Raw genomic sequence first — 26949 nt, 5'->3', positions numbered from 1 at the left:
AAAATGTCTTTATATGTGCCTCACTAGTGAATGATAGTTCCTGTGGGCAAAGAATTCCAGGTTGACATTAATTTCCCTCAGATATTACTTCATTGCCTTTTAGTATCTATTGTTGCTTATAATTTAGCTGTTTCTTCATAGGAAATACTTTCTTTCTGATGTCTTTTAAATCTTTACCTTTCTATTGTATGTTCTATAGCTTTACGATAATGTGTCCACTTCTTGATTTGATTTTTTCCTCACTAGAAATCAATAATGTGTGTTCTTTGAGATAATTTATTTCTTTGGCAATTGTGAAAATTTTTCAACTATCTTCTCCTCATATATTGCCTTTTTTTCAATCCTACTTTCTGGAGTTCCCATTGTATATGTGTTGAATGTCCGCCCTCTATCTAACTTTCCCTTTCATATTTACCATCTATTTATATCTCTGTGGTGCATTCTGGGTAATTCCTACAGTGCTATCCTCCAAGTCACTAATTCTCTCTTCAGTTACGTCTAATATGATGTTATAATATCTGTTATTAGAGTTTTTAATTCAAAGTCCACATTTTTCACTCATACGATTTGTATTTGTTTCTTTTAACATCTGCCTTTTCTTGACCATGATATTTTATCACTTTATCTTAGAGTTTCGATTCTCATTTTTAAAGCTTTAATTGTGTTAAACATATTTATTGATATTTTTGATTCTCTTTTAGGATGCTATCTAGCTACCTTAAGTTCTTGGGAGTCTGATCCTGATATCCATGACTCTTGCATATTTGGTGTGGATTTTGGACTGTTTCCTTTTTTTTTAAGTAATAGATTATCTTTTAGAAGAGTTTTAGATTTATGGAGAAATTGAGAAGATAGTATGGAAAGTTCCCATGTACTTCACATCCAGTTCCCCCTATTATTAACATCTTAAATAAGTGTGGTACATTGTTACAATTAATGAACCAACGCTGACATATAATTGTTTTCTAAGGTCCATAGTTTATTCATATTTCCTTAGTTCTACCTAATGTCTTCTTCTGTTTCAGGATATCATCCAGGATACTACATTATAGTTAGTTGACACGTCTCCTTAGGCTCCTCTTAGTTGTGAGAGTTTCTCCAATTTTCCTTTTTTAAATGATATCAAAATATGATAGTTTCAAGGTATATTGATCAAATATTTTGTTGAATGCCCCTCTATTGGAATTTGTATGATACTTTACTCACAATTAGATTGGAGTTATAAAGTTTGAGAGGAAAATAACAGAGGTAATGTGGCATTTTCAATATATCATATCAAAGTACATCCTATCAACATGATTTATCACTGTTGGTTGTGACTTTCATTACCTGGCTGAGGTGTTTATCAGGCTTATCCACTGTAAAGTTCCTAACGAGTTTTATAATTTCTGAAAATGAGATAATTTTGGCATGGCTTTTTCTTTGTGAGAAAACCCCATGGCCTGAGTCTTGGGCACTTACCTTCAGAGTGATTGTGAGTTTGCCTCTAACAGTAGCCCTGGGGGCCAATTTTTATGTTAATTTCTTGTGTTTGGGATTCTCAGACACATAGGTAGTGTAGATTTAAGTACCAAACACAAAGAAGTTTCAGGATCAAGATATCAACTTTTTAGGAGTCTTCCCCATAGTTTTCTTGAACCGGTAGGGAATTTTTTTCAAATCCATGCTTCAGTTGAGATTATAACAATTTGATGAACTTGGCTTTAGGGTAAGGATCTAAGCTCTACCCTCCTACTTTATGCAGTCCTATTTCTAATCCCCAAATGAGAACTAGCTTTGTGGGCCCTAGTGTCCAATGCCCCGTCACCATGTACGCTACCACAAGGCACTTACAGTATACAGTTTATATTATAGTTTTGGTTCACTTTGTTTTTTCAGTACTCCCTTATTTATGGCACCCAAAGATGTAATTTCTTTCTTGCAAGCTGACGAATATACTACAATTAATTTTTATTTTATTTTATCCATAACTTAAATGAGTTGTTGCAGGGAGATTTTCTGATTTCCTCAGTCAACCGTATCTTTAGAATCTAAAGTCCTTCCCTCAATCTAGTTGGGTCTCTCTCCCCCAATAACACATGTGTGAAAAATTCCTTCCCATGTTAACTGTTCTGTAATGATACCACTATTGTATTAAAAATTTTCTAAGTCTCAATGGTTTATATTATTAATAGGCAAAACACCTATCACAATGAACATCTAAAATCTTTTATTGAGTTGTGTGAAGAAATATTCAACAGAGATGTATCATTTTAACTTGTGTAATTTAAGTTAATTTAAGTAATTTAAGTGTAAATTGAATTTCAGCCATGAAAACTTCAGAGTAAATGGTTTTACTTTATTTTTATTCTAAAGACTGAACACACTGATCACACAAACGCTTCACGGGACCCCCACAAGCTAATGAAATGAAGCATGTGTCAGAGAAAAGAAGCAAGTATCTTTAATGGTGCACAAAATTATGAACCTAAAAAGTGATTATTTACTGTAATGAAACATAAAATAGAGGTTATAGCTTCAATGCCTTCACAGCCAGTTCTAAGTAACCTACCATTTTTATGTCTTAGTATTTTAAATTACAAGTGTATTACAAAATCAATTCATTGTTTTCAATGAAAAACCTAAATCAAGTAACATATTAAGAGATTGCTGCCCATAATTCTCATTGTCCATCGTTCTTCAAGCATGAAATAGAGAGTTCAATAGCTAAGCCAACCTACATAAAAACTTTTCCTAAGGCATGTCCTTGATTCTATTTCTCAATGAATGTTAAATCTTATTAACTGGCACATTAGCACTTTAAACTTTTGCCAATAGGTTTGAACAAGAAAAATCAATAATGACAATAATATTTCAGATTGAAAGATATAACTGGTTAAATACCTGCAACATGACAAAACATGAATGAGATAATAGCCTTTCCCTCTTTCCATGTAATGCAAATTTTCTGCATTTCATTTCCACATCTATACAAATAAATATTGTTCTCCTTCTCCCCCAGAACTTAAAAAATATAACCATAGTATTTAAAGAAAATGATAATATCCTAGCTATATAAACTTCTTAGAAATAAAAGGTAATACAGTGCTTAAAATAATTACTGCATAAACATGCATATGATCCTCAAGTTGCCTGCTATAAGTCTTTTTTAAAGTTTTGTCTTTTCATTTAGAGATCATCTAAAGATAAAGATATTATCTTTCTACAGCAAACTGGTCAAAACTGAAATATCTAACCATGTTAAAAATCCAGGATGAAAGATAGTAATACCTCAAAATTAAAATGAAATACCTACTACATGTGGTAGAAGCTGCCAGGGGTGTAAAAATGAGTAAGAAAGCCTCTTTTTTTCCAAAAAGTTTATGCCCTAATTGGGGAATGTATCCTTCCAGGTTCAATCAGCTTGGCCAGAATGAGAAAGGGCATTTTATCTGCACAGGGCTGCCCCTTTGACAGGGTTTTAGATGGGGCAGTTTCACTCAGAAGAGGAAGTAGGTATGTACTTAATATGATGAATAATTTCAAAATTAGCTTTAGAATAGAGGGGTCATGGTGACCAAAGTTAGAGGTGGAATAAACAAGGCATGTCCTCGGAATGGCCAATAAAAAGGAAAGTTCAAGCAGAGACATGACCTGGATTTTATACCCTCCCCTTCCTCTGCTAGGAAACATCTGAAAGGCTTAATGACAAATGGCAGACAAGATTAAGGCAATCAGGACTGGGTCAAACTTCTAAGAATAGAACTAGACAAGCTCATGTGGAATGAGGAAGACATATACTAGAAATCCAACTAGTGTGGGCAGCTGCAGAGTTTGTCCCTAGACTGAGATGCAAGTGAGGTAGTGAGAGGAAAAGGCAAGGCAGGGAGGAGCCTGTGTCGGTGTGACCACCAGCCTTTGCTCGGGTTGCTGTGATGAACCTTTGCTGCCAACACCATTAGTACCAGAGTTCCTTTCTTCAGTTCCAACACTGTTCACTCCATTTTAAGTGGCATGCCTGAATGGTCAGAGGAAGCTGTTTAACCAAAATCTGGATAACACGACTGCAGAACAGTGAGGAGGACTGCTGAAGCATAGCAAGATCTCTGTAAAATATATCTACATCGAACAGTGAAAAATACAACTGAGTGGGTCATTTCCTTCCTCTCCTGGAAAATAACTCATACTCCAAGATTGCTCCAGTGTCACCTCTTGTGGGAAGGCTTCCCTGACCACTCCAACATGTTGGCTTCATCTTTTCTGTTTCATTTTTCCTTTATTGAGAACCTTTCTAGTTCTTATTATATTAATGTGTAAATAAATATTTATACTTCAGACTGCACTTGGTTATAAGAATCTTTCCTACCTCAATGTCAAGACTAGTATACAATAGGTAATCAGTACATACTGTTGACTGTGAAAGAGAAAAAGGAAAGAAGGAAAAAAGGAAGAGGGCAAAATGAAGGGAAGAAAGAAGGAAGGGAAGAAGGGAGGGAGGGAGGACAAAGGTAGGCTGGTTCACTAGGTAACTGCATGTTGTCAGACCTGGCCTGGCTCCTGGTCCCTGCACTCCCCTTCCCCTCTATATTCCTCTCATCTGAGCCTCCTTATCGCCCCCAGCAGGCTTACCTACCTGCAGTGCCCAGGATCAATCCCACCTGACACAGTCAGATCTTAAGCCTTATTTTCCATAGATTTAGCATCACATCCCTTCCTGAAGCACTAATCCTGAGACCGGGTACCCACCTGACCAACAAGGCCAGGGCTCCTGAGTTTCTTTCACGAGGCTGCTCTATCCCAGGACTGAGAGACAGTTGCTACTCCCCAGGCCCATGGCTGGGACTCCTCCAGCTGCTGAGCAGAGGCCAGAAGGCTAACTCACTGCCAGACACGCTTGACTGACTCTTGTGAGGGGCCACCCCCAACACGCTACCTGCTTTAACCAGACTTGGTCCCTCACTGTGGACCACCCTCCTAGATTCCTCCCAGCATGCCTAAGGCCCAGCCAGATCTCAAGGTTTAACCAGAGTGAAACACGTAATCACTGTGGGGATTTGGTTCTGTATGTGCAGGGAGGGTGACAGGGCTCTCCACTCCGCCTGTGAATGTTTAAGAAGTAATTTATGAAAGCAGTTCCACTTAAACACACTCAAAAGACCCTTTAAACATGTTGTGTCTCATGTTAGGAACTCTTGGTAGAAACTCAGATTTTTTGTGAAAAAATTGTTTTTCAGGATATCTGTTCTGGTTTTTAAAGAAGGAATCTGATACCTGATGCCCATTCTATTGATATTAATATATCATTTTAAGTCAAAAGATCCATGCAAGGAAAATCCTTGGAACATCTGAAAGAACATGGGGAATGACAACTGCTCAGATAACTCATCCAAACAGAGACCATGATTGGTCACAGGGAAAGAGCTGTGTTTATTGCCAAACCAATAATCAGTACTGACACACAGTAGTTCCCAAATTAGTATTTGTTGAGTGAATGAATGAATGAACACATGCTCATATGTGTGTTTGTATGTAGAAACAGGTAATGGGTGGGTGGAGATACACTGATGGTATCTATTGCACGACACCAAATGTTTTATGATTTTGCTGCTTTTGAAGTACATTTGGTACTTCACCTTGTTAAACTTTGGGCTCACTTTAAGAGGCACAAGGAGAGCAAGAAGCCTTTGGTGGTGGAGAAGGGCATAATATATGCTATGTTCTCATTCTAGAAAAGCAACTTTCCCATGAATTCCATCTGGGGCTGAGAGTTTGTTTAGTGGTGGTTGCTTATACCTAGAGTTTTTAAAATTAATCTGCCACAGAATCACCTCAAGGATAAGGTCTAGAATTACAGTATTGATACTAATATATTATACATATACATATATATGTATATATATGTATGTGTATATGTGGGCATAATTTTAAAAAGCAGTTCTACAAATTTATGCATACAAAAAGCCAACCTTAAATTGCTGCTCTGTCAGGAAATGTCATCTTAAATGTCTAACATTATGCCTCAGGCTTCAGCTCTCAGGAGCTCTGACAGACTAAAAGGGGAAGCAAAACCCGTAAACCATATCTTGTTTGGGTTCTATTAGCAGGTTCTGGTCTTATTGTGATGATGAAAAGGAAAGACATCATCTAAAGTAAGAGATTGTAAATTTTGTTCCAGTCTGTTACATAATGATCTGAAAGGAATTGAGGAAGTAGCTCTTTAATTCTGCTTTTTCTTTCTAATTCTGCTTCTTGACATAATTTAAGATTGGTTACAAAGGCTTTTTTTATTATATATTCCAAAAGTATGGCATCACAGGATTTTGTGCATGTAAAACGTGTTTATTACAGATGAGTGAATATGTATTTAAAATGCAATGTGCTCTTAAGACTAAACCTCAAGTACACAAAAAAGGTATATGAATCTGGACGGCAATCCAGAGGTACTGTAAGACAGTGCTATCGTATGTACTTTCAAATTATCAACTGAGCTTAAGACTTGTGAAAATCAGCCAAGGAAAGCATCATCCGTATCTCAGCTGCACGTTTTCCTGTCCTCTCCTTAATTTTTCCTGGTGTGAACAGAGTTACCTACTTTTGCATAGAAAAGGCAAATCTAAAGAGCAAAGATATATTAAAAATCACAGAGCAGAGAGACCTTCAAGATAGGGTAGGAGTAAGACGTAGAGATCACCTTCCTCCCCACAAATACATCAGAAATACATCTACATGTGGAACAACTCCTACAGAACACCTACTGAACGCTGGCAGAAGACCTCAGACTTCCCAAAAGGCAAGAAACTCCCCACATACCTGGGTAGGGCAAAAGAAAAAAGAAAAAACAGAGACAAAAGAATAGGGACAGGGGCTTCCCTGGTGGCGCAGTGGTTGAGAATCTGCCTGCCAATGCAGGGGACACGGGTTTGAGCCCTGGTCTGGGAAGATCCCACATGCCGCGGAGCAACTACGCCCGTGAGCCACAATTACTGAGCCTGCGCGTCTGGAGCCTGTGCTCCGCAACAAGAGAGGCCGCGATGGTGAGAGGCCCGCACACCGCGATGAAGAGTGGCCCCCACTTGCTGCAACTGGGGAAAGCCCTCGCACAGAAACCAAGACCCAACACAGCCATAAATGAATAAATAAATAAATAAACCCAAAGTTAAAAAAAAAAAGAATAGGGACAGGACCTGCACCTCTGGGAGGGAGCTGTGAAGGAGGAAAAGTTTCCACACACTAGGAAGCCCCTTCACTGGCAGACGGGGGTAGCAGCGGGGGGGAGCTTCAGAGCCACGGAGGAGAGCACAGCAACAGGGGTGCAGAGGACAAAGTGGAGAGATTCCCGCACAGAGGATCGGTGCCAACCAGCACTCACCAGCCCAAGAGGCTTGTCTGCTCACCCGCCGGGGCGGGCGGGGGCTGGCAGCTGAGGCTCGGGCTTCGGAGGTCAGACCCCAGGGACAGGACTGGGGTTGGCTGCGTGAACACAGCCTGAAGGGGGCTAGTGCGCCAGAGCTAGCCGGGTGGGAGTCCAGGAAAAAGTCTGGACCTGCCTAAGAGGCAAGAGACCATTGTTTCAGGGTGTGCGAGGAGAGGGGATTCAGAGCTCTGTGTAAACGAGCTCCAGAGATGGGTGCAAGCTGCGGCTATCAGTGCGGACAGCAGAGACGGGCATGAAACGCTAAGGCTGCTGCTGCAGCCACCAAGAAGCCTGTGTGCAAGCACAGGTCACTATCCACACCTCCCCTCCCGGGAGCCGGTGCAGCCTGCCACTGTCAGGGTCCTGTGATGCAGGGACAACTTCTCCAGGAGAACACGTGGTGCGCCTCAGGTTGTGGCAACATCACGCTGGTCTCTGGCGCTGCAGGCTTGCCCTGCATTCTGTACCCCTCCCATCCCCAGCCTGAGTGAGACAGAGCTCCCTATTCAGCTGCTATTTTAACCCTGTCCTGTCTGAGCCAAGAAAAGATGTCCTTAGGCGACCTACTCTCAGAGGCAGGGCCAAATGCAAAACTGAACCCCAGGAGCTATGCGAACAAAGAAGAGACAGGGAAATTTCTCCCAGCAGCCTTAGGAGCAGTGGATTAAATCTCCACAATCAACTTGATGTACCCTGCATCTCTGGAATATCTGAATAAACAACAAATCATCCCAAAATTAAGGCGGTGGACTTTGGGAGCAACTGTACACTTGGGGTTTGCTTTCTGCATCTAATTTGTTTCTGGTTTTATGTTTACCTTAGTGTAGTATTTAGGGTTTATTATCATTGGTAGATTTGCTTATTGATTTGGTGGCTCTCGTCCTTTTTTTCAAATATATATAGATATATATATTTTTTTCCTTTTTCTCTTTTTGTGAGTGTGTATGTGCATCCTTCCTTGTGTGATTTTGTCTGTATAGCTTTGCTTTTACCATTTGTCCTAGGGCTCTGTCTGTCCGTTTTATTTGTTTTTTGTTTTTGGTTTCAGTAGAGTTTTTAGCACTTGTTTTCATTGGTGGATTTGTTTTTTGGTTTGGTGGCTCTCTTCTTTTTTCTTTTTTTAAAATTACTTATAAATTTTTTTTTTATTTTTAATAACCTTTTTCTATTTTTTATTTTAATAACTTTATGTTATTTTATTTTTTTCTTTCTTTCTTTTTTTTTGTCTCCCTTTTCTTCTGAGCTGTGTGGCTGACAGGGTCATGGTGCTCTGGCCGGGTGTCACACCTGTGCCTCTGAGGTGGGAGAGCCAAGTTCAGGACATTGGTCCACCAGAGACCTCCCAGCTCCACATAATATCAAACGGCAAAAGCTCTCCCAGAGATCTCCATCGACCCAGCTCCATTCAACGACCAATAAGCTATAGTGCTGGACACCCTATGCCAAACAACCAGCAAAACAGGGGCACAACCCCACCCAAGAGCAGAGAGGCTGCCTAAAATCATAATAAGGTCACAGGCACCCCAAAACACACCACCAGATGCAGTCCTACCCACTAGAAAGACAAGATCCAGCCTCATCCACTAGAACACAGGCACCAGTCGCCTCCACCAGGAAGCCTACACAGCCCACTGAACCAACCTTACCCACTGGGGACAGACACCAAAAACAACGGAAACTACAAACCTGCAGCCTGAAGAAAGGAGACCCCAAACACAGAAAGTTAAGCAAAATGAGAAGACAGAGAAACACACAGCAGATGAAGGAGCAAGGTAAAAACCCACCAGACCAAACAAATGAAGAGGAAATAGGCAGTCTACTTGAAAAAGAATTCAGAGTAATGATAGTAAAGATGATCCAAAATATTGGAAATAGAATGGACAAAATACAAGAAACCTTCAACAAGGACCGAGAAGAACTAAAGAGCAAACAAACAATGATGAACTACACAAGAAATGAAATTAAAAATTCTCTAGAAGGAATCAATAGCAGAATAACTGAGGCACAAACATGGATAAATGACCTGGAAGATAAAAGAATGGAAATAACTACCACAGAGCAGAATAAAGAAAAAAGAATGAAAAGAATTGAGGACAGTCTCAGAGATCTCTGGGACAACATTAAACCCACCAACATTCGAATTATAGGGGGCCCAGAAGAAGAAGAGAAAAAGAAAGGGACTGAGAAAATATTTGAAGAGATTATAGTTGAAAACTTCCCTAATATGGGAAAGGAAATAGTCAATCAAGCCCAGGAAGCTCAGAGAGTCCCATACAGGATAAATCCAATGAGAAACACTCCGAGACACATAATCAACCTATCAAAAATTAAATACAAAGAAAAAATATTAAAAGCAGCAAGGGAAAAGCAACAAATAATATACAAGGGAATCCCCGTAAGGTTAACACCCTATCTTTCAGCACAAACTCTGCAAGCCAGAAGGGAGTGGCAGGACATATTTAAAGTGATAAAAGGGAAAAACCTACAACCAAGATTACTCCACCCAGTAAGGATCTCATTCAGATGGGACGGAGAAATTAAAACCCTTACAGACAAGCAAAAGCTAAGAGAATTCAGCACCACCTAACCAGCTTTACAACAAATGCTAAAGGAACTTCTCTAGGCAGGAAAAACAAGAGATGGAAAAGAACTACAATAACAAACCCCCCAAAATTAAGAAAATGGTAATAGGAACATACATGTCGGTAACTACCTTAAACGTGAATGGATTAAATGCTCCAGCCAAAAGACAGAGACTGGCTGAATGGATACAAAAACAAGACCCGTATATATGCTATCTACAAGAGACCCACTTCAGGCCTAGGGACAAATGCAAACTGGAAAGTGAGGGGATGGAAAAAGATATTCCATGCAAATGGAAATCAGAAGAAAGTTAGAGTAGCAATTCTCATATCAGATAAAATAGATTTTAAAATAAAGACTATTACAAGAGACAAAGAAGGACACTACATACTGATCAAGGGATCAATACAAGAAGAAGATATAACAATTGTAAATATTTATGCACCCAACATAGGAGCACCTCTATACATAAAGCAGACGCTAACAGCCATAAAAGGGGAAATCAACAGTAACACAATCATAGTAGGGGACTTTTAACACCCGACTTTCACCAATGGACAGATCATCCAAAATGAAAATAAATAAGGAAACACAAGCTTTAAATGATACACTAAACAAGATGAACTTAATTGATATATATATATATAGAACATTCCATCCAAAAACAACAGAATACACTTTCATCTCAAGTGCTCATGGAACATTCTCCAGGATAAATCATATCTTGGGTCACAAATCAAGCCTTGGTAAATTTTAGAAAATTGAAATTGTATCATGTATCTTTTCCGACCACGCTATGAGACTAGATATCAAATATAGGAAAAAAATCTGTAAAAAATACATATACATGGGGGCTAAACAATACACTACTAAATAACCAAGAGATCACTGAAGAAATCAAAGAGGAAACCAAAAAATATCTGGAAACAAATGAAAATGAAAACAGCACGACCCAAAACCTATGGGATGCAGCAAAAGCAGTTCTAAGGGAAGTTTATAGTAATACAATCCTACCTCAAGAAACAAGAAACATCTCAAATACACAACCTAACCTTACACCTAAAGCAATTAGAGAAAGAAGAACAAAAAAACCCCAAACATAGCAGAAGGAAAGAAATCATAAAGATCAGATCAGAAATAAATGAAAAAGAAATGAAGGAAACGATAGCAAAGATCAATAAAACTAAAAGCTGGTTTTTGAGAAGATAAACAAAATGAATAAACCATTAGACAGACCCATCAAGAAAAAAATGGAGAAGACTCAAATCAATAGAATTAGAAATGAAAAAGAAGAAGTTACAACTGACACTGCAGAAATACAAAGGATCATGAGAGATTACTACAAGCAACTATATGCCAATAAAATAGACAACCTGGAAGAAATGTACAAATTCTTACAAAAACACAACCTTCCGAGACTGAAGCAGGAAGAAATAGAAAATATAAACAGACCAATCACAAGCACTGAAATTGAGACTGTGATTAAAAATCTTCCAACAAACAAAAGCCCAGACCACATGGCTTCACAGGCGAATTCTATCAAATATTTACAGAAGAGCTAACACCTATCCTTCTCAAATTTTCCAAAATATAGCAGAGGGAAGAACACTCCTAAACTCCTTCTAAGAGGTCACCATCATCCTAATACCAAAACCGGACAAAGATGTCACAAAGAAAGAAAACTACAGGCCAATATCACTGATGAAACTACAGGCCAATATCAGTGATAGATGGAAAAATCCTCAACAAAATACTAGCAAACAGAATCCAACAGCACGTTAAAAGGATCATACACCATGATCAAGTGGGGTTTATTCCAGGAATGCAAGGATTCTTCAATATACGCAAATCAATCAATGTGATACACCATATTAACAAATTGATGGAGAAAAACCATATGATCATCTCAATAGAGGCAGAAAAAGCTTTTGACAAAATTCAACACCCATTTATGATAAAAACCCTCCAGAAAGTAGGCATAGAGGGAACTTACCTCAACATAATAAAGGCCATATATGACAAACCCACAGCCAACATTGTTCTCAATGGTGAAAAACTGAAACCTTTTCCACTAAGATCAGGAACAAGACAAGGCTGTCCACTCTCACCACTATTATTCAACATAGTTTTGGAAGTTTTAGCCACAGCAATCAGAGAAAAAAAAGAAATAAAAGGAATGCAAATTGGAAAAGAAGAAGTAAAGCTGTCACTGTCTGCAGATGACATGATACTGTACACAGAGAATCCTAAAGATGCTACCAGAACACTACTAGAGCTAATCAATGAACTTGGTAAAGTAGCAGGATACAAACTTAATGCACAGAAATCTCTTGCATTGCTATACAGTAATGATGAAAAATCTGAAAGAGAAATTAAGGAAACACTCCCATATACCACTGCAACAAAAAGAATAAAATACCTAAGAATAAACCTACCTAAGGAGACAAAAGACCTGTATGCAGAAAACTAGAAGACACTTATGAAAGCAATTAAAGATGATACAAACAGATGGAGAGATACACCACGTTCTTGGATTGGAAGAATCAACACTGTGAAAATGACTATACTACCCAAAGCAATCTACAGATTCAATGCAATCCCTATCAAACTACCACTGGCATTTTTCACAGAACTAGAACAAATAAATTCACAATTTGTATGGAAACACAAAAGACCCCGAATAGCCAAAGCAATCTTGAGAAAGAAAAGTGGAGCTGGAGGAATCAGGCTTCCTGACTTCAGACTATACTACAAAGCTACGGTAATCAAGACATTATGGTACTGGCAGATAAACAGAAATATAGATCAATGGGACAGGATAGAAAGCCCAGAGATAAACCCACACACATATGGTCACCTTATTTTGATAAAGGAGGCAAGAATATACAATGGAGAAAAGACAGCCTCTTCAATAAGTGGTGCTGGGAAAACTGGACAGCTACAAGTAAAAGAATGAAATTAGAACATTCCTTAACACCATACACAAAAATAAACTCAAAATGAATTAAACACCTAAATGTAAGGCCAGACACTATAAAACTCTTAGAGGAAAACATAGGCAGAACACTCTATGACATAAATCACAGCAACATCCTTTTTGACCTACCTCCTAGAGAAATGGAAATAAAAATAAACAAATGGGATGTATTGAAACTTAAAAGCTTTTGCACAGCAAGGGAAACCATAAACAAAGCGGAAGGACAGCCTTCAGAATGGGAGAAAATATTTGCAAATGAAGCAACTGATAAAGGATTAATTTCCAAAAGTTACAAGAAGCTCGTGCAGCTTAATATCAAAAAAAACAGACAACCCAATCCAAAAATGGACAGAAGACCTCAATGGACATTTCTCCAAAGAGGATATACAGATTGCCAACAAACACATGAAGGGATGCTCAACATCACTAATCATTAGAGAAATGCAGATCAAAGCTACAATGAGGTATCATCTCACACCAGTCAGAATGGCCATCATCAAAAAATGCAGAAACAATAAATGCTGGAGAGGGTGTGGAGAAAAGGGAACCCTCTTGCATTGTTGGTGGGAATGTGAATTGATACAGCCACTGTGGAGAACAGTAGGGAGGTTCCTGAAAAAACTAAAAATAGAACTACCATATGACCCAGCAGTACCACTACTGGGCATATACTCTGAGAAAACCATAATTCAGAAAGAGTCATGTACCACAATGTTCACTCCAGCACTATTTACAATAGCCAGGACATGGAAGCAACCTAAATGCCCACCGACAGATGAATGGATAAAGAAGATGTGGTACATATATACAATGGAATATTACTCAGCCATAAAAAGGAATGAAATTGGGTCATCTGTAGAGATGTGGATGGATCTAAAGACTGTCATACAGAGTGAAGTAAGTCAGAAAGAGGAAAGCAAATATCGTATATTAACACATATATGTGGAACCTAGAAAAAAAAAATGGTTCTAAAGAACCTAGGGGCAGGAGAGGAATAAAGATTCAGATGTAGAGAATGGACTTGAGGACATGGGGAGGGGGAAGGGTAAGCTGGAACGAAGTGAGAGAGTGGCATGGACATATGGACATATATACACTACCAAATGTAAAACAGATAGCTAGTGGGAAGCAGCTTCATAGCACAGGGAGATCAGCTCGGTGCTTTGTGACCACCTAGAGGTGTGGGGTAGGGAGATTGGGAGGGAAATGCAAGAGGGAGGAGATATGGGGACATATTTATATGTATAGTTGATTCACTTTGTTATAAAGCAGAAACTAATACACCGTTGTAAAGCAATTATACTCCAATAAAGATGTTAAAAAAACAAAAAATCACAGAGCAAAGGCACGAGCCCTGAGTGGGAGTCAAGAACCCTGTCTTCTTATTGGACCTTTGCACTTTATAAGCTGTGTGACCTTGAAGAAGTCACTAAATCTCCCTAAGTCACATTTCCCTCAGTGATTAAAGTAATAATAATAATAATAATAATAAATAACACTGATCTCATTTGAGCATTGTGGCCGAGACAGTGCTATGTATTTACCACACCATTTCCTCTTCCTGGGAACGCTGGAAGACTCCATTCTTCCCAGGCTTCCTTGTAGTTAGGTTGGGGCTCACTTGCCTGAATTCTGACCCATGGAACGTGGGCAGAAGTGACATAAGCCATTCACGAACTGCTCTGTAAATACATCCCACAAGATCCACCAGCTGTCTCTTCCTGTTTTGTGACTGGAGCCACATACCACATAGAGTAGCTACAAGATAGAGAAGCAACCTGAGACTCTGTGTCACCACCTATAAGAGAGCCTGAGTAGAACAGCCACCAATCTACTCAACATTGATGTGAGCAAGAAATCAACCCTATTGTTTAAACCACTGAGATTTTTAGGTTTGTTACCACAGCATGATATAGCCTACCCTGACTAAGAAAATGACTAAATGAGAAAATAAAATTTACTTGTTTTATATCTAAATGTGCTACACTGCTATGCAGGTTAGTACTGGGAGCAATGATGGAGAGCTTGTAAAAATTAATAGAACTTCTAAGGTTTTTTTGACATTATACCATTACATAGATTATGTAAAGGCTTCCTGAAAGATAGAATCCAGTCACTATAGACCAGCCACATTCTTACTTAAATATTAGTATATTTATTTGCCCTTAACATATCTGGGACATATATACATAGATGATCCATTTTACCAAGTATTTTAACTGATATGACTAGGTAGTTGAAGCCCTATCACTTATACTCACTACAATGACACTAAGTGACACTAAGTTCCTAAAGAGAGTGACCTCTGGCCCAAAGATGAAAATCCACACCTATGTGAAATGATTCTCTCACTTTAAAATTAAAACTGAGTGGATGATTGTGACCATTTTTAAAATCTCCTCTTAGGAGATCTCTTGTCTTGATCATAAGCACTCCAAAAAAAAAAAAAGAGCAAAACGCTAAGATTATAGATAATAAAATTTTGTATAGACTGATTTTTGCCTAAATTTCAAGTGCAACTTATACAGAACTGGGGGGAAGCCCTCCTGAGAACCTGAAGAAATGGTATTTAAGGTACTATTATTATTTTTTTTATGTGGTCCCAAATTTTCTTGATCAAATTGTTTAGTCAATCAAAGAATTATTTCCTTTAGAGGTTTTTGAAGGGATATTAATTCAAGTCAATAAAAGGAATCACTGATCAAATCCAAGAGGACTGTATCAGTTCAAGGCTCCTTATTGGATGATAATTAGCTGTTGCTGTACAAATATCACTGACAGGATTAATAAGATTTGTCATAGAATCAAAAGGCCAAAAATCAGTTCAGAGAAGGCTAAAAGTATTCCTTAAATTTAATTTTTAAATGCAGCTTTCCAAAAATCAGACATGTATTTTAGAGCAATCTTGACATCTCCAGAAGTGCATAAATGAATTAAACCTGTCAATGACCTACTTTAATGAAAGAAATTACAGCCATCTTAAATACTTATAATTTATCTTTACGATGATATTGAGTTGCTAATTTTAGAATTCAGAAATGAGAAATTATGGCAAATAACTGCATTTAGCAAAATCAACCACCTGGAGGACAGTCAAGTATATACTTCAGGTAAACAGAACATTGAGTTTGCCCATTCCTGAACGCCTTGCCATTGCTAAAAATGTACACTGTATCTTCCCACAGAGGTTGAAGGAACCACAAGGAAATACAGGCCAACTCACTAGAGTTAATTCTATACACACCAACCATGTATACATATATTGAAACAAAGCAGCTTGACAAGGGTACCTGAACAGCAGCCCACCTTCCCACAATGGCAGGGACCGCTCATTGCCTGTCAAACCTCCACCCTCCCCTTCTTCCTTAGAAAACAGAACACTGCTTTTTTTTGATGAGCACATTTCTTCCTGGCATAAAACTATATTACCCACGAATGAACATTTGATCAATTCAAGGATATGAGACATCAGATAAAGCTGCTTAAAGAAAACTGGCTTGTCTTTTAGGGGCCACCTTTTTGATTTTTTGCCTTTCTTACTCCTCCTGACACCCATATTTTTGATGCCTAGAGCCCAGCAGCCTCTGTGGACCTTGAGTTCCACACAGTAGGAAGGAAGAGCAGAAAAGCCAGAGCTTGAGCACTTGATGACAGGATGGAATTACTGCACAGCCACTCTAGTCTACATCTAAGCTACTTTCACAGGGGACAGAAACAGTTTTCTATCTCCTTTAAGTCACTTTTATTTGGGGGTTTTCTGTTATGGGCAGCTAAAGTGATTTTAACTTATATAATTAGTCAATTCTGTTTTTTTTTTAAATAGCCAAGAACCATAAATTAACTCTCTAGCTAATTTGTCTGTTGTTTTAAATTGATAGATTTGTACATGTAGACTCAATTTTAACTTTTTTTTATCCTATTTAACAGTACTAGTCAAATTTGTTAAAATACTAATATGTCATGTAAGAAAATCGTCACTATGAATGACTTATTTTAATGTTTCCTTCACATATTATAAGAAACCTAGAGATAAAAATTTATTGGGAATCCAGTACATTCCTAAGGAAAATTTCTCTTCTAGTTCCCAAAGAATACCAAAAAAAAGAAGAAGAAGAAGAAGAAGAAGAACAATGAGAAACCCTGTATATTTATATTTTCTAAAGTAATTTGGGGGAGAAGAAAAATACTCTGCTATAGAATGTGCATTGACATGTGGTAATATGAAGAGCACTTTCTAGTTTAAACTATTTTCTATCATTTCTATTTCCAACATTCTGTTTTTAAAAATCTATTGATTCTTATATGGGAACAATGGTTAAAATTTTAATTTTCAAATAAAATTTACGCTGAAACCTCCTGATGATGATTTATAAAGGATAACATTTCTTAAAAGTTGGGGATCAAGTAAACAAGTTCTAACTTGTTTGTTGAAAACCTAAAGCTCTGTATAATCATATCTATTTCAACCACATACATGAAAAGAGGGAGCAAGAAGAAGAGGGAGAGAGAAAACAAACGTATTTATGTCCATCTGGGTCCTAAATGAAAAGGACCCCATTCTACTGTATACTTTTTTTCTCCCCTACCATGTAGTATAGACTGGGGCTAGGAAAGCTTTCATCTTTCAACCTAGAAATAAAAATAATAAATAGTTCCAAGATTTTAGTATCAAAAAAGAATTCCTAGTACAGAAATCTCTCTCTTCCTCATCTCACTTTGATCTCTTTCTCTCTCTCCTCTGAAAAGGAAGAAAGAAAAAGCAAAATGCCATTACCAATTTCTTTTTTATTTTTCACAGTAAGTCACTGATATATTAAGCTCTCAGGCTACAAAGTCATAATGTTTTTAATCATTATTATGAAAAAAAAAAAAAGATAAAAACCACAAGTCTCCAGATGTATTGTTTTAAAATTCATATTAAAAGTGAGTCTACCATGCAGCCACTATTGAAAACAGTATGGAGGTTCCTCAAAAAACTAAAAATAGAGTTGCCATATGATCCAGCAATTCAACTCCTGGGCATATATCTGGACAAAACTATAATTCAAAAAGATACATGCACCCCTATGTTCATAGCAGCACTATTCACAATAGCCAAGACATGGATACAACCTAAATGTCCATCAACAGATGAATGGATAAAGAAGATGTGGTATATATACACAATGGAATATTACTCAGCCATAAAAAAGAATGAAATGCCATTCACAGCAACATGGATGGACCCAGAGATAAGCATACTAAGTGAAGTAAGTCAGAAAGAGGAAGACAAATACTATATGATATCCCTTATATGTGGAATCTAAAATATGACACAAATAAACTTATCTATAAAACAGAAACACACTCAAAGATATAGAGAACAGCCTTGTGGTTGCCAAGGTGGAGGGGGTGTGAGGGAGGGATGGATTGGGAGTTTGGGCTTAGCAGATGCAAACTAGTATATATAGAATTGATAAACAACAAGGTCTTACTGTGTAGCACAGGGAACTATATTTGATATCCTGTGATAATCTATAATGGAAAGGAATATGAAAAAGAATGTATATATATTTATATACATGTATAACTGAATCACTTTGCTGCACACAGAAATTAACACAACATTGCAAATCAACTATACTTCAATAAAATAAATTTTTTTAAAAGTGACTATCATCTACCATATGTGTGTTCATCTCAATAGCTTATTGCTGCTATAGTTTATGCCAAAGATAGAAATATAAAGCTTGATGAGAACAATAACAGTATTCTGCATATTTTGAAGTCAGTTAAAATAACATTTAGGCAAACCCAAGGTATTTCTATTATAAATTTTCTAAGATTATAATTTGCGTGGTTGATGACTACAGAAAAATTAATTTTCTTTAAAGTATCACAGAACTTACTAAACATCTTATGGTTGGTGTAGTAATAAAATATATTTTAAGTGATGTTCAGGACTTACCACCTCCACCTCCAAGAAGACTGGCATTTGCTGTTTGAAAGAAAACAAAATAAAAGACATTAAATAATATATAAAAATATAATATGCCAGAGCAGTTCAAGAAAAGTTGGTAATGATCATGCTATACATACATACACATACACACACACACACACACATATATATATCACGATATGTACTTTCATATAAAGATAGACTTCATTACTGTTTTATTATGGTATGAAAATTGAAATATTTCACTATTTTTCTCTTTTTTCTCTTCAAATGAATATTTTTACAATGTGCTTCCTTCCAATAAAATGAAGTACATATGTGATCCTTTTTTTCCATTCTGTATCTAAATTAATCTTTTGGTTTCTCCATTTTATCAACTAGAGATAGAACAATGTTATTTAGGCAATTTCAACAATTTCAAAGGACAATGTAACAAGAAAGTATAATGATAATTTTAATTAAATTAAACACCATCAAATAAAGCTATTGCAAGACACTCTGCAATAAGAATGAACTCAAATACTGACAGATTTATTCGTTTTTACATTAAATTTTTTGTTTGAGGGAAAGAAAGAAATTTTAAATATTTTTGTAAAACAATGATGTGTCATTTCTTACCCATTTATCCATTAACCTAGCACATATAATTATGAAGTCAAATAATATGCAAAATATAAGACCATTCCATTTAGATTTTTTTTTAAGAGGTCAGATTTTCAGAAGGTTCCACTGCAGTTTTCTGCTGAAGTATTAAGCAACTTTACGCCTGTGTTTATCTAGTCTCTACGGAAGCCAGAAAACAGAAGTCCTGCAGCAACATAAAAAAAGTATGTGGTAATCAAAGTCCCTTTCTTTGTGGAGAAACCTGAGCTACCAAAAGATTAAAGAAATCACTTAAGAAAGAGGAATAGGAATCTTTAACTTGAATTTTCCTGTGATGTCCACAAACCACGCACTGCCATAATAAGAGAAGCAAATATCAGAGTGTTAATGATTCTATCAATAAATAATGGAGCATTTTAAGAATAAATGCCAATATTCATATGTGATGGTTTGCTAATTATTGAAACACTAAAGAGAACATCATGAAAATGCGTGGAGAACAAATGCCTTTGAAGGTTTTCTCAATATGTCAATCTTAGAGCATCAAATCTTGTCTCATATGATCTTCCAAGTACAGGGCCAGCTAATTGCTGCTCACGCTTTCCCCTCAGTGCTTTCATCACAAATACGGACTGCATAGCAACGCCATTAGTCAACCATAAACAAAATTCACTTCAGATATTACATTTTATTTACTTTTTTAACTTTTTTTTTTTCTTTTTTTGGGCCGTGCCACGTGGCATGCGGGATTTTAGTTCCCTGACCATGGATCAAACCTGTGCCTCCTGCAGTGGAAGCGCGCAGAGTGTTAACCACTAGACTGCCAGGGAAGTCCCACTTCAGATATTATAAAGTCATCTGCCACCCTGTCACCTCAGGTCCCCCAAATCCTTCTGACTTCACAGTGAAAATCTGTAGTATTTACATAGATCGTATCCAGGACTTAATGCCCTGCCCCAAATCAAACTTTGTAACTGTTGAAGTGTTAACTTGCTGACGGGGCATGAGGAAAGATGTTATGAATTCTATCTTGGTTCCATACCCTTTAGTGGATGGGAGAAATTTCATGATGTCTCTTGGCAAACCCAAACATTTTCTTAAAAATCTTAGCTACATGCATTTATAAAACTGCATGGCATTTCACACTCCTGCCGATTTTTTATTTTTATATTTGACTGAGAACTCCTTCCCTGTCTATAGGTTTCTCAGATCCCAGAAACTCCATCTGTTGTCCTCCAATTTATACATATTCATTCATAAAGAAAAATTTATTTACAACAACAAACAACAACAGCAATGAATAGTAGCTTTACACTCAAATTATCATGCCCAGAATCACAATAACACAATGTAACCTATTTTCACCCAATGCTTTGCTTAATAAAGGTGGAGGCTGCCTCTTTTAAGAGCACAGCCCAAGACCCATCTGTTTAACCAGGCCCTCGTCCAATAGAGGTGGGTGGATGTGTGGGAGCAGGTGTAGGAACTGGAACTCCAGTCCCGGAGAACCATCAAGTCAGTTTATGTCAGATGTGTGCTCACGTCTAGGTGAGCATGTCTGGCCACATTTTAACATCTACATAGAAGTATTTTATAAAACTGTGGCATTTACATAGGGCACAATCACTTTTAAGATAATTTCATGTGCATTACCAGTCATGTAATAGAATCTTAATCTAAGCTGCTTAAGTATATTCAAAGCAATTCTAATAACTGTAATCCTAATAATGATTTTTCTAAAGAACCCATCAAATTCAAGTCTATTTTATCAATCTCTGTTCTCTAAAAATTAAAAAAAAAATGTTTACATTATTAGGAAAAATATCAAGACAATTTTCTTCAGTAAAAGTGACAAAAATATTGGCAAATAAAAGTGAAACTACATTATGATTTCTAATATTATTCTACCTTCACAAAGCACCTTATGCATAATATAACTCATTGTCAACATTTATTGGTCAGGTGGGTTAATATTATTTCTTCCATTTTACAAAAGTGAAAATGACTTTTGTGTTTCTAAAATTAGTAGTCATTTAATTTTTACTTAATTATTTCTAATGAATCGAGGTATATCCTAATTAGAGAGGAAGCCCTTAAAGATAAAGTCTGAGTTTAATAATTTGGCCTGCATTTAATAAGTTCTCAATACATGCTTTACAATAGTGAGATAATTGGCAGGATTAATCTCATTTCTTTATTGACGTAGAAGAGGTTTTTTGTTTACTGAAGTGTGTGGAAAGAGCAAACTTTGGTCCTTTTCTTCCTGTAAGATCAAGGTCTGTTAAAGAAATTCTTAAAAGTTTATTTGGAAATAGTGATTAAAATTGTATGAAATATGTTTATATAGTTACGTCCCTCTCTAGGTCCCCTGCTAGAGGGAATTTTGGATATGCCTCTTGTTATTCCTAGAGTTTCACAGGGAAGGTAAAGGAGAAAGGAACAAAGAAAACTTAAAGTTGATAAGCATGATGCTACTGCTTCTAAATTGAGATTTAAAAATCTCTTCTCTGAGCATGCTTACTAATCAACACTATTTTCCTTTATTTTTTTTTTATTTTTTATTTTTTATTAGATTTAGGCTCACTTTTCCACTCCCTGTCAAAACTACTTCATAGATAGTGCCATATACATATATTATTTTTCATAGTAGCAATGGCTAATTGCTACTCTTATTTTTTTTTTATACAGCAGGTGCTTATTAGTTATCCACTTCATAAATATTAGTGTATATATGTCAATCCCAATCTCCCAATTCATCACACCACCCACCGGCCCCCGCCACTTTCCTCCCTTGGTGTCCATACGTTTGTTCTCTACATCTGTGTCTCTATTTCGGCCCTGCAAACCGGTTCATCTGTAGCATTTTTCTAGTTTCCACATATATGCGTTAATATACGAAAAATGTTTTTCTCTTTCTGACTTACTTCTCTCTGTATGACAGTCTCTAGATCCATCCACATCTCTACAAATGACTCAATTTCACTCCTTTTTATGGCTAATATTCCATTGTATATATGTACCACATCTTCTTTATCCATTCATCTGTCGATGGGCATTTAGGTTGCTTCCATGACCTAGCTATTGTAAATAGTGCTGCAATGAACATTGGGGTGCATGTGTCTTTTTGAATTATGGTTTTCTCTGGGTATATGCTCAGTAGTGGGATTGCTGGGTCATATGGAAATTCTATTTTTAGTTTTTTAAAGAACCTCCACACTGTTCTCCATAGTGGCTGTATCAATTTACATTCCCACCAACAGCGCAAGAGGGTTCCCTTTTCTCCACACCCTCTCCAGCATTTGTTGTTTGTAGATTTTCTGATGATGCCCATTCTAACTGGTGTGAGGTGATACCTCACTGTAGTTTTGATTTGAATTTCTCTAATAATTAGTGATGTTGAGCAGCTTTTCATGTGCTTCTTGGCCATCTGTATGTCTTCTTTGGAGAAATGTCTATTTAGGTCTTCTGCCCATTTTTCAATTGGGTTTTTTGTTTTTTTAATATTGAGCTGCATGAGCTGTTTATAAATTTTGGAGATTAATCCTTTGTCCATTGATTCATTTGGAAATGTTTTTCCCATTCTGAGGGTTGTCTTTTTCTCTTGTTTGTAGTTTCCATTGCTTTCCAAAGCTTTTAAGTTTCATTAGGTCCCATTTGTTTATTTTTGTTTTTATTTCCATTACTCTAGGAGGTGGATCAAAAAAGATCTTGCTGTGATTTATGTCAAAGAGTGCTCTCTCTATGTTTTCCTCTAAGAGTTTTATAGTGTGCAGCCTTACATTTAGGTCTCTAATCCATTTTGAGTTTATTTTTGCATATGTTGTTAGGGAGTGTTCTAATTTCATTCTTTTACATGTAGCTGTCCAGCTTTCCCAGCACCACTTATTGAAGAGACTGTCTTTTCTCCATTGTATAACCTTGCCTCATTTGTCAAAGATTAGTTGACCATAGGTGCGTGGGTTTATCTCTGGGCTTTCTATATTCTGTTGCATTGAGCTATATTTCTGTTTTTGTGCCAGTACCATACTTTCTTCATTACTGTAGCTTTGTAGTATAGTCTGAACTCAGGGAGTCTGATTCCTCCAGCTCCGTTTTTTCCCCTCAAGATTGCTTTGGCTATTCGGGGTCTTTTGTGTCTCCATATAAATATTAAGATTTTTTTGTTCTAGTTCTATAAAAAATGCCATTGGTAATTTGATAGGGATTGCATTGAGTCTATAGATTGCTTTGGGTAGTATAGTCATTTTCACAATATTGTTTCTTTCCATATGAGAACATGGTATATCTCTGCATCTGTTTGTATCATCTTTGATTTCTTTCATCAGTGTCTTCTAGTTTTCTGCATACAGGTCTTTTGTCTCCCTAGGTAGGTTTATTTCTAGGTATTTTATTCTTTTTGTTGCAGTGGTAAATGAGAGTGATTCCTTAATTTCTCTTTCAGATTTTTCATCATTAGTGTATAGGAATGCAAGAGATTTCTGTGTATTAATTTTATAGCCTGCATCTTTACCAAATTCATTGATTAGCTCTAGTAGTTTTCTGGTGGCATCTTTAGGATTCTCTATGTGTAGTATCATGTCATCTGCAAACAGTGACAGTTTTACTTCTCCTTTTCCAATTTGGATTCCTTTTATTTCTTTTTCTCCTCTGATTGCCGTGGTTAGGAATTCCAAAATTATGCTGAATAATAGTGGTGAGAGTGGACATCCTTGTATCATTCCTGATCTTAGAGGAAATGCTTTCAGTTTTTCACCATTGAGAATGAGGTTTGCTGTGGGTTTGTCTATATGGCCTTTATTATGTTAAGGTCAGTTCCCTCTATGCCCACTTTCTGGAGAGTTTTTATCATAAATGGGTGTAGAATTTTGTCAAAAGCTTTTTCTGCATCTATTGAGATGATCATATGGTTTTTCTTCTTCAATTTGTTAACATGATGTATCACATTGATTGATTTGAGTATATTGAAGAATCCTTGCCTCCGTGGGATAAATCCCACTTGATCATGGTGTATGATCTTTTTAACGTGTTTGCTAGTATTTTGTTGAGGATTTTTGCATCTATATTCATCAGTGATATTGGTTTGTAATTTTCTTTTTTTGTAGTATCTTTGTCTGGTTTTGGTATCAGGGTGATGGTGGCCTCATAGAATGACTTTGGGAGTGTTCCTTTCTCTGCAATTTTTGGGAAGAGTTTGAGAAGGAATGGTGTTAGCTCTTCTCTAAGTGTTTGATAGAATTCACCTGTGAAGCCATCTGGTCCTGGACTTTTCTTTGTTGGAAGCTTTTTAATCACAGTTTCAATTTCATTACTTGTGATTGGTCTGTTCATATTTTCTATTTCTTCCTGGTTCAGTCTTGGAAGTTTATACCTTTCTAAGAATTTGTCCTTTTCTTCCAGTTGTCCATTTTATTGGCATAGAGTTGCTTTTAGTCTCTTAGGATGCTTTGTATTTCTGTGGTGTCTGTTGTAACTTCTCATTTTTCATTTCTAATTTTATTGATTTGAGTCCTCTCCCTCTTTTTCTTGATGAGTCTGGCTAATGGTTTATCAATTTTGTTTATCTTCTCAAAGAACCAGCTTTTAGTTTTATTGATCTTTGCTTTGTTTTCTTTGTTTCTATTTCATTTATTTCTGCTGTGATCTTTACGATTTCTTTCCTTCTACTAACTTTGGGTTTTGTTTGTTCTTCTTTCTCTAGTTCCTTTAGGTGTAAGGTTAGATTGTGTACTTGAGATTTTTCTTGTTTCTTGAGGTAGGTTTGTATTGCTATAAACTTACCTCTTACAACTGCTTTTGCTGCATCCCAAAGGTTTTGGATCCTTGTGTTTTCATTGTCATTTTTCTCCAGGTATTTTTTGATATCCTCTTTGATTTCTTCAGTGATCTCTTGGTTATTTAGTAATGTATTGTTTAGCCTCCATGTGTTTGTGTTTTTTATGTTTTTTTCCCTGTAATTGATTTCTAATCTCATAGCATTGCGGTCAGAAAAGATGCTTGATATGATTTCAATTTTCTTAAATTTACTGAGGCTTTATTTGTGACCCAAGATGTGACCTATCCTGGAGAATGTTCCATGTGCACTTGAGAAGAAAGTGTATTCTGTTGTTTTTGGATGGAATGTCCTATAAATATCAATTAAAGCTATTGTCTGTTGTGTCATTTAAAGCTTGTGTTTCCTTATTAATTTTCTGTTTGGATGACCTGTCCATTGGTGTAAGTGAGGTGTTAAAGTCCCCTACTATTATTGTGTTAATGTTGATTTCCTCTTTTATAGCTGTTAGCAGTTGACTTATGTATTGAGGTGCTCCTATGTTGGGTGCATATATATTTATAATTGTTATCTCTTCTTCTTGGATTGATCCCTTGATCATTATGTAATGTCCTTCCTTGTCTCTTGTAACATTCTTTATTTTAAAGTCCATTTTATCTGATATGAGTATTGCTGCTCCAGCTTTCTTTTGATTTCCATTTGCATGGAATATCTTTTTCCATCCCCTTACTTTCAGTCTGTATGTGTCCTTAGGTCTGAAGTGGGTCTCTTGTAGACAGCATATATATGGGTCTTGATTTTGCATCCATTCAGCAAACCTGTGTCTTTTGGTTGGAGCATTTCATCCATTCATGTTTAAGGTAATTATCAATTTGTATGTTCCTATGACCATTTTCTTAATTGTTTTGGGTTTGTTTTTGTAGGCCCTTTTCTTCTCTTGTGTTTCCCACTTAGAGAAGTTCATTTAGCATTTGTTGTAGAGCTGGTTTAGTGGTGCAGAATTCTCTTAGCTTTTGCTTATCTGTAAAGCTTTTGATTTCTCCATCGAATCTGAATGAGATCCTTGCTGGGTACAGTAATCTTGGTTTTAGTTTCTTCCCTTTCCTCTCTTTAAGTATATCATGCCACTCCCTTCTGGCTTGTAGAGTTTCTGTTGAGAAATCAGCTGTTAACCTTATGGGAGTTCCCTTGTATGTTATTTGTCATTTTTCCCTTGTTGTTTTCAATAATTTTTCTTTGTCTTTAATTTTTGCCAATTTGATTACTATGTGTCTCGGCGTGTTTCTCCTTGGGTTTATCCTGACTGGGACTCTGTGCTTCTGGACTTGGGTGGCTATTTCCTTTCCCATATTAGGGAAGTTTTCAACTATAATCTTTTCAAATATTTTCTCGGGTCCTTTCTCTCTCTCCTCCTTCTGGGACCCCTATAATATGAATGCTGTTGCGTTTAATGTTGTCCCAGAGGTCTCTTAGGCTGTCTTCATTTCTTTGCATTCTTTTTTCTTTATTCTGTTCCATGGCAGTGAATTCCACCATTCTGTCTTCCAGGTCACTTATTCTTTGTTCTGCCTCGGGTATTCTGCTATTGATTCCTTCTAGTGTATTTTTCATTTCAGTTATTGTATTGTTCATCTCTGTTTGTTTGTTCTTTCATTCTTCTAGGTGTTTGTTCTTTAATTCT

The 26949-nt window shown here is 36.8% G+C and overlaps 1 protein-coding gene across 8 annotated transcripts in view; it reads right to left on the bottom strand.

Annotated features, from left to right (window-relative positions):
• Positions 1-26949, bottom strand: part of MACROD2 (mono-ADP ribosylhydrolase 2) — a 2017409-nt gene that overhangs the window by 1518841 nt on the left and 471619 nt on the right. For all 8 annotated transcript variants that reach the window (XM_061208464.1, XM_061208463.1, XM_061208466.1 and 5 more), the window contains one exon: positions 18902-18931. In XM_061208464.1, coding sequence (XP_061064447.1) covers positions 18902-18931 — 30 coding nt within the window. The remainder of the gene's footprint in view (positions 1-18901; positions 18932-26949) is intronic.

Source organism: Eubalaena glacialis, chromosome 13 (genome assembly GCF_028564815.1).
Source record: "Eubalaena glacialis isolate mEubGla1 chromosome 13, mEubGla1.1.hap2.+ XY, whole genome shotgun sequence".
Classification (NCBI taxonomy): domain Eukaryota; kingdom Metazoa; phylum Chordata; class Mammalia; order Artiodactyla; family Balaenidae; genus Eubalaena; species Eubalaena glacialis.
This window is presented reverse-complemented; position numbering and strand designations above follow the sequence as displayed.